Genomic DNA, 9,208 nt, shown 5'->3' on the forward strand with positions numbered 1-9,208 from the left:
AAATCTCGACAGTACTATTTTAATGCCAAAAGATGGTCTGCACTAGCGAAGCTGTTAGTAAAACTGGCCCTATGTTGATACCTCAATTAAAGGGATCGCTCACCCCAAAATAAAAATTCTGTCATTAATTACTCACCCTCATGTTGTTCCAAACCTGTAAGATCTTCGTTCATCTTCGGTACACAAATGAAGATATTTTTGATGAAATCCGAGAGCAACTACCATGTTCAAGGCCCAGAAAGGTAGTAAGGACTTCGGCCTTTCTGTGTCTTGAATGAGTCAGTTGCATTGCCGTCAATGCAGAGTCAGAAAGCTCTCGGATTTCATCAAAAATATCTTCATTTGTGTTCTAAAGATTAATGAAGGTCTTACAGGTTTGGAGCAACATGAGGATGAGTAATTAATGACAGAATTTTTGGGTAAAGTGTCCCTTTAAACATAATTGGGACCCACTGAGCTAGTGTTTCCCAGCCCTGCTATTGAAGGCATAATTTAGAGGTCCCCTTCATTGCGACCCATCCATTTCAGGTCTCTACTCATGTGTTGAATCAGGTGTGTTATATTAGGAAAACGAAATGTGTACTGTTGGTGTGCTTCCAGGAACAGGTTTGGGAAACACTGTCATGAACTATGAGCAATGTCTTTCATTAAAACGTTCCTCCGAGGCTCTTTTAGTACTCACCATCCTTCTTTCATCTTTCTTTTTCTGTCTTTTCCTTTGCCCTCTACAGATACCTTTGCCAGCAAGGTGGCAGCCATCCAGGACCAATACGCCGATGCATCCATTGGAAATGTGACAGGTAGTAATGCAGTTAACGTCTTCCTGGGTATCGGTGTGGCGTGGACCATCGCTTCCGTGTACTGGCACAGTCAAGGCAAAAAATTCCTGGTCCCACCGGGGTCGCTGGCGTTTTCCGTCACCCTCTTCACCATCCTGGCACTGCTGTGTGTTCTGACACTACTGTACCGCCGCCGGCCCTCTGTGTCCGGGGGCGAGCTGGGGGGCCCGCGAACCGCCAAGCTGCTCACCGCGTTCCTCTTCCTCATTCTGTGGCTCATCTACATCCTGCTGGCCTCGCTGGAGGCTTACTGCCACGTGCCTGGCTTCTGAGAAAGTTCATAAGAGAGATGCACTCTTTGCTGTAAAACCTCCCATCATTCTTCCTCTCTGCTTTTGTGTATACAAGAAGTCTAAAATGAGTGTTTACATCTGTTCTTACTGATTATTATCGTTGTTGAAATTAAACTCGCATCCTTTCGCTAGACACACGTCTAGATGAGTGTCAGTGGAGGATGATAGAGGCTCTGTGGTTTCATGCACAGCTTCTCTTTATAGATGGATCTCTCTTACATGGTGTCTGCCACCACCTGGATATTCAGACACAGCAACACTCTCCAACATACTCTCCAGAGAGCCCCTCAGCGTTTTTCTTGCTTCAGTGCTGTTTTTTTCCCAAGGATGGTCCTTTACGCCTCACTTCGATATTCTCTCAGAATCCCTCTTCTATCATTCTCTTTTCCCTCCAAGTTGCTGTCAATAGACTCATTCCCTCTGCACAGATTTGGGCATGCTTCACACCTCTACCTACCCTCAAGACATGAACACTCTGTTTCATCTGTCTTTTCTTGCCTGTTACTGCAGCTCCCCGCAGATATTCGTACCACACTGGCGTTGTTCATTTTTTTACAACTATAATTTCAGCTCAAGTGATCCATTGAGGGCATAGCTTGACTCCGCCCCCAATATGACCTTAACCAGTAACCCTGGCCAAATTCTACTCAAACATTTTCATCATCTCTGAACATGCCCCCAGTGCTACCTACACCAGACCTTCTTCAACTCTTACTTCACCTTCAATGATACAACCACTTCCCTGCTGTTAACCTCACCTCAGTGTCATCACAGACCCCACCCTCTCTCTCTCTCTCTGCGCTAGGAGTGTTCAACTTAATGGGGTGCTGCGCAGACCGTTCAGTGGCTGACTTGATGCAGTACATGCCAGTTAGAAATTTTGTCTGATTTGAGATAGTTGATGCCACATGACTGTGATGTATGGCATCAAAATCACTAACAATTATTTTGGTAATCGAGTAAACGGTTGATTATTGTGACGATTAATCGAGTAATCAGATAATTATAAATGTGTTTTATTTTTAGGTAATAAAAATAGACCTAAGCTAACAATAACCTTTAAAAAGTCTTAAAACACTTATATAATTGCAATAAGGCAATAATAATTGGTTCAAATAAAGTATCAAAAGCAAGTAATCATATGGTTTTATTGAAGAAAACTGAGAAAATACATAATATATTATAAACAGTAGAACTAATGTACATTATGTATTATATCAAATGCCTACAGAGGGCGGCAACGTCTTGACAACTGTTTTTACACTTTACTGTGTGATCTAATAAACAACATTTAATTCATATGTCCACTTAATCTTTAATATTTGGCCATTTCTTTACAACAGAAATTCTACAGCCACTGTAATTTCTGAATATGTGGACATCAAAACCTGTAAACTCAGACAGAGGGGTTGAGCTTTTATTTTGAAATGGCGATGAACAGTTCGCAAATTGAAAAAGATATTGATGTACTCTTGTGTTTGCATAGGTTTATAAATGATTTACCTTACATATCTGATGAAATGGTGAATGTTGCGTTCCCAGACAACTTTATAATACACTTCACACATGTAAATGATAACTGTTTGTGTGAAGCAGCATTTACTGTGAACGAAGCCAATCTGACACACACGTACGTAACCTACACGTATATAAGTAAATTAAAGCGCATATATTAAACCTGTATCGCATTTATTTATTTAACTGAATTGCAGAGTTCGTGAATTCACAATAGCATTATGCTTTATTATGATTTTTAAATGGGTTTAATATATCATCCAGCCTTGGAAAACAGTCTAATAATGGAATCCATGGAATGCGCCACTTCCAGTACTTTGCCGGTTACATGGCGCTGGCAAATTCCAAAGTACTCAAATCGAATCGAGGAATCGTGACCACCCTACATCAACCGCGAGAGCGATGTGAGAGCAGTTGTTTCATTTTTAATAGTAAAAGCTCAAAAAAGTGTCCGACTTCAAGTCTTCTCTTTCAGTTCCGCCACCCGACTGCAACTCTCGCTGATCAGTCTGCGCAGACTGCACACCCTCTTTACTCCTGACTCTACCCCATTATTACCATACTTTATTTACATATGACTCCAATTCCAACACAGCAAACCCATAACACACCCTGTGCCACACCTCCTCAATCTCTGACCCCTATAGCACACATTTTCACCTCTGCTCCCACACCATCACTGTCTTCATCAATTCTGACTCTGCCCACAACTTTACATATGCCACACCTCCTTCATTTGTGGCTCTGCCCCAATATTATCAATACCACACCTTTATTTAACCCCGCCCATAACACCTGTCACACTCCTCTCCATCTTTGACCCCTACACCACACCCTCTTTAATTCTGACTCCGTCCACAACTCAACATACGCCATACCTTCTTCATTTGTAGCCCTGGCCCAATATTATCTATACCAAACCTTCTTTATATATGACCCAGCCCACGACACATTCTATGCCGCCACTCCTCCATCTCAAACCCCGGCCCTATCTTATCTATAGTACATATTCTCACCTCTGATCCCACTACCTACTCCAAACCCTCTACAATTCTGACTCGGCCTAAAACTCTACATATGCCACACCCCCTTCATCTGTAGCCCTGCCCACACCTTCTTTATATATGACCCCGCCCTCAACATACCACACCCTCTTCATATCTACTATTTGCTGGTGTTGTAACTCTTTTAAAAATGCTCTTGTGTTTTTTTTAATTATTTATTTATTTATTTATTTTTACCATGCTACTGAAAGCTAATGAAGTCAACAGAAGGAATGCAAGAAGGAAAGAAAGATCTTTTTTGGTTATTTTTGTTGAAAATGAACAAAACCTAAAAAGATACACAACTTGCATGGAACAAAATTAGCGATAGAAGTTGAATGGAGACCAAAAGAAATAGCTTAATGGTGACAGTGACATAAGAATCGAGGTGTTGGTGTTTATTCATGTGATATTTATTGATATTTATTATTATGAACTATGTATTATGTGGGGAAATATTGTAGGCTGTATGTGTGAGAGAGCATGTTTTTGAATGGGCAAGTGCAACAGATTTGAGTGTTGTGGATGCCAAATCTGTCGAACAGTGTTCAGAGTCTTTGTATCTGACTATGAGTGTCTGTATGAACGTGTGCTAAACTCAAGCACAGTGAATTTTGTCTGTCACTGCCATGCTCAGGAGTTTCAGGCTCCCATCCTATAAGCTTCTGGATCCTCTCCCAATATCCGTGATTTTACAAATGCAGCAGCTTATATTCGTTGGTCCTAAAACATGCAAGGTGGACTGTCCTGTCATACCGAGCTATGTTCTACAGCTTCACTGTGTCAAGCTTTTAGCTCTATTCACTACTGAAGGCATTGCATTATTGAGTCATGTGGTTGTGTGTGAACACAACATGGGTGCCTTGATATCAACAGTACAATGTCTCTAGGTCATACAGTAGGTCTGTCATTGAGTTTACACATTTACAAGATGGTAAAAATTGTGAGTTTTGTTCACACGCAACATGGATATTTTACCTTCTCGTTTTCGCCACATTAATCCAGAGTGTATCTAATTATCGAAGCGCTTACCTCTCCTGATAGCATTGGTGCAACCTAATTTGCATTTATGTGTGTACTTAATGTATAATGGATTGGATTCAAGCTCAGTTTCAGTTTGCCCTCTTTCATCATTGCCCTCCATCTGCTCCTTAACCAATAAGACTTGGTTCATTTCCAGTTAGCCAGGAGTTAGACGTGCTTAGTTAGCTCAACTCTCTATCCCATACTCTTCTTTGCTAAGTGATACATTGATTACGGGTTTCAGATTGCAGATATTACATAATTGTTTACAAGGGTTTAATGTGTCCCCATTTTCCCAGCTATCAGCCATCTGCTTGGCCCAACCTGGGACACATGCTATAGGAAATGAAAAGTTATAGCTGTAGGAAATTCTGGTGTTGCTCACTATTAGGAGCCCCAGCAGACCAGTGCTTCAAACTTTTTAATGCACTAAATAAAAGTCGTTTTAAAGAGCTTGGTAAGAGGGAACGCATAGTCCCATTACCTGATGATGCCAATGACCGAATGGCCTATCTGTTACGACAACACCATTGGCTTAAAACAGCCCTCCTTTCTCGTGAATGATAAAACAGGTTCAACAAAAGCCACAGTCAGCCATTTAATATTGCAAGTGCTCTGTTCACTTTCTTACACAACGTGTGACGCGATAGTGGGCGAAACAGATGTACATGCGGTCCACGGCATATGCGTATTTATACATTCCAATGAAACCAGATTATAAAAAGCACAGAGTGATGTATTTTTAGTGCTTCTTGTTGCTAGGCGACGTCTTAAAAGAGTCATTGTCTTTCTGTCATTATGTTGTCTGGTGTCAGTGCTCTAGGGTGGGTGGAGGGGGGATCCGTTGGATCGTAATTACTTTATAAGGTCACTCTCGTCTCTCTCCTTATATATGGCTGCACAGGGTTAATGAACTCAAAAGTTCCACCCTAATTCAAGGACAATCCTTAATTAAGAACCTTAAGTTGCCCCTTGGAGGTTTGCATCATATTAATATAAGCTTTCGCTTTTGAGGAGAACAGAGCAGTGACTGATCTCCCTGAGGTAAACATATTCAAACATAGCAGTCAAAAAATACCAACTACAGAGGATTATGGTGGTGAAACTCCTTGTAATGCTCCGTAGCCAGTGGATAACCTTAAAGGAAAAATACTATATAAGACCATATCGTGCTAGAAAATCTGCTATATGGAATTATGTGGAATGGGAAGGACCATCTCTTGTGGATTAAGCCTAAAGCATTATGACTGATTTATGATTGAATAACAGCAGATGTGCATAGAAACACACTTAAAGGGATAGTTCACCCAAAAATTTACACTCTGTCATGATTTACTCACAATTGTGTCATTCCAACCTGTTTGATTTTTTTCTCAGCGAAACAAAATTACTACAACACTGAGACATTTTCAAAATACATATTTTTGGTGTTCCATTAAAGCATTGTAACGTCATAAGGGCAAATGAAATTATGCCGTAATTTTCATTGTTGGATGAACTGCGCCTTTAAATGTGTTTCCACACTTGTTACTGTAATTTGATCTCTTAAAGGGATAGCTCACAAAAAAAATTAATTTACTCACCCTCAAGACATCCTAGGTGTTTATGACTTTCTTATTTTAGACGAATACAGTCAGAGCTCTGTTAAAAAAAAAAAACTGGCTCTTGCTTTATAATGGCAGTGAATGGCTGTTGAGATTTTGAAGTCCAATAAAGTGCATCCATCCATCATAAAATGACTCCAAACAGCTCCAGGAGGTTAATAAAGGCCTTCTGAAGTGAATCAATGCATTTGTTTAAGAAAAATATCTATATTTAAAATTTATGATCTCTAGCTTCCGTTAACTGTGGTATGCATGTTCATGAGAGAGTGGCGTTCATGTGGAGTAATTTTTATGATGGATGGATGCACTTTATTGGACTTCAGAATCTCAACACCCATTCACTTCCATTATAAAGCTTAAATATTTGTAATATAACTCCGATTGTATTCGTCTGAAAGAAGAAAGTCATTACACCTACAGGCTTGGGGGTGAGTAAACCATGGGGTAATTTTAATTTTTTGGTGAACTATCCCTTTAAATCAGGCTTGACTTCCCTAAAACACCCTTGCATTAACAAAATGACCTTGAATATCTAATATTCATAGTCCGTCATAGCATGCTCGTTTCATTTTTGTGCGTCAGAGTGCTTGTGTCGTGCGAGAGTCCCGGTGTCACATGTGCTCTCTTGTGATACTTAGATCTTAAAGCATGTCTTTTCTATGTGTGTGCATTCGTCTTCTAATATTGCATTTCTCTTTAATCACAAACATTGAAATATTTACAAAAGAAATGAATTGTGTTTGGTTTTGTATGTATTGCTATTTGATAAATTACTGTTTTAAAAAACTTTGTTTTTTTAAAGCCAAGTGTTCTTTACTTAGTTATATGACACTGTTGTCTTGAGATATGTTCTGTACTGAAACAAATTTATATTTTGGGTAAAAAATCAAGTGCTGCATAGAGTACTTTATCATCATCTTCACAACAACAGTAATAACAAAATAATTTATGTTCTCAATGTTGTATCTAAAAGTACGTGAGGGAGAAAGGGTGTGATTTTATGTGAACTCATAAAAACTGTAATGTGAAGGAAAACTGCAGTATTTTGCCAAAAGATGGAGAATGAGTCTCTGTTTGTAATGCGTAAAACTTTGTTTCTTATTTAATTTATTAATGAGTACATTAAAGTTGGAATTGTATATTACTAACAGACTTTTTAACTCTTTATTAAAATAGCTTTGTTTTATCTCAAGCGAAAGAAAACAAAACACCTCTGTTAATCTACTGTCCATTCTTTCTTCTTTGACTTTTCTTTCTCTTTATCAAACTGTAATATTTAAGGTAATTAGCGGTATAATCAAACATCTAACTGCAATGTAAAGTACAAAATAAGCATTCTTATAAGCTGCTTGTTATAGATATTTTAAAGAACATTTTAAAAGTTTTTTTGTCCATATAATGAAAGTCTCTAATTGTATAGACAATGCATTGCACAGACGAAAGAAATGCAAATGTAACATCTTTGAAGTACTAAAAGATCACTTCCCAAGGTTTGAGAGGGAGTTAGTGTTTTAATAACACAATAAGCTCTTTTATCTCAAAAGATGGTGGAAAATTTGATTCATCATCATATGACCTGCTTAACGAATCTATGCTTGAATGGTGATATTCTTTTCGAGCTATTGCGTTCTCCAGAATGTTTGACAGATGGCTCCTGACTCGGTCCCATCCCCCTGCAGACCAATGAGCAGCGCAGTAGTACAAAACAGTCATTAGAGGAAAAGAAAGGAAGAAGGAAGACAGGGGAGAGGAAATGCTGTGGAGTGGAGAATGTAAATTACAAGAACAGAACAACACAACAGAAACTCTCACTGGGGAAGAACAGGAGGCAGATATGCTTTTTAAAAAGTCTGTTCATTTCAGGAGCAACAAATTCCTCAGCAAGTAAGAATATTAGATGTAAAATCAATAAAACACGCTCTCATTTATTATTGCTCAGGAACTACATGAAAGAAGTGTTCTGACAAGAATTCGTGAATGCAGAGAAAACATACTATTGCAGTTGAGTTGCGTCTGAAACCGGACCACATTTGTTTAATAAGACTGGCGCAGTTTTCTTCAACTGCAAAAGAGCAGCATCAGGACAATGAATAATTGATGTACTATGTTAACTGATCTTACTAATGGACCCTTCGCAAAGATCCGCCCCTCTTCGTTAATTTTGCTAAAGTCCGACAAGCCCCAGTGAAAAATACATCACGGAGCAAAGTGGAAACTGAAAACGTGCCGACAGACAGGTTACTTTTGGTATGAAACAAAGTCTTGGATTTCAAATTTTGTCATTTTGTCATTTTGTCATTTTAAACAATGAATACCATTTTGTGGCTTTTTAATGTGTTGTGACTGATCGCTGTAGCACCTCAGTTCAACCAGCATGTCAAACGATCATCTCTTCCTCTTTATAGGATGAAAAATATGAATGAAAGTATCTTGTTTTAACTTGTTTTCAACGAAAATACGTCAATACATACTATTTTTCATGTTCAATTCCCTCAACATTGAAGGAAAAGTTCACTTCCAGAGCAAAAATTTAAAGATAATGTACTCACCCCCTTGTCATCCAAGATGTTCACGTTTTCACGTTCATGTTTTTTAAGGAAAATATTTCAGGATTTTTCTCCATATAGTTGACTTCTATGGTGCCCCCAAGTTTGAATTTCCAAAATTTGGAACTTCCAGCAGTTTAAATGCCACTTCAAAGGGCTCTAAATGATCCCAGCTGAGGAAGGGTCTTATCTAGCGGAACGATCAGTTATTTTCTAAAAAATGTACAGTTTTAACCTCAACGCTGGTCTAGCTTTGTGTATTCCGGTTCATGACAGTTAGGGTAGGTCGAAAAACTCCCATCTCATTTTCTTCTCCAACTTCCAAATTGTCCTACATCACTTTTT

General features: G+C 38.8%; 1 protein-coding gene across 2 annotated transcripts in view; it reads left to right on the forward strand.

Annotated features, from left to right (window-relative positions):
• The window catches only part of slc8a4a (solute carrier family 8 member 4a), an 83,394-nt gene extending 75,933 nt beyond the window's left edge, over positions 1 to 7,461 (forward strand). For both annotated transcript variants that reach the window (XM_051093238.1, XM_051093237.1), the window contains one exon: positions 732 to 7,461. In XM_051093238.1, coding sequence (XP_050949195.1) covers positions 732 to 1,111 — 380 coding nt within the window. In that variant the 3' untranslated portion in view covers positions 1,112 to 7,461. The remainder of the gene's footprint in view (positions 1 to 731) is intronic.
• Positions 7,462 to 9,208: the final 1,747 nt, after the last annotated feature.

Source organism: Labeo rohita, chromosome 21, assembly GCF_022985175.1.
Source record: "Labeo rohita strain BAU-BD-2019 chromosome 21, IGBB_LRoh.1.0, whole genome shotgun sequence".
NCBI lineage: Eukaryota > Metazoa > Chordata > Actinopteri > Cypriniformes > Cyprinidae > Labeo > Labeo rohita.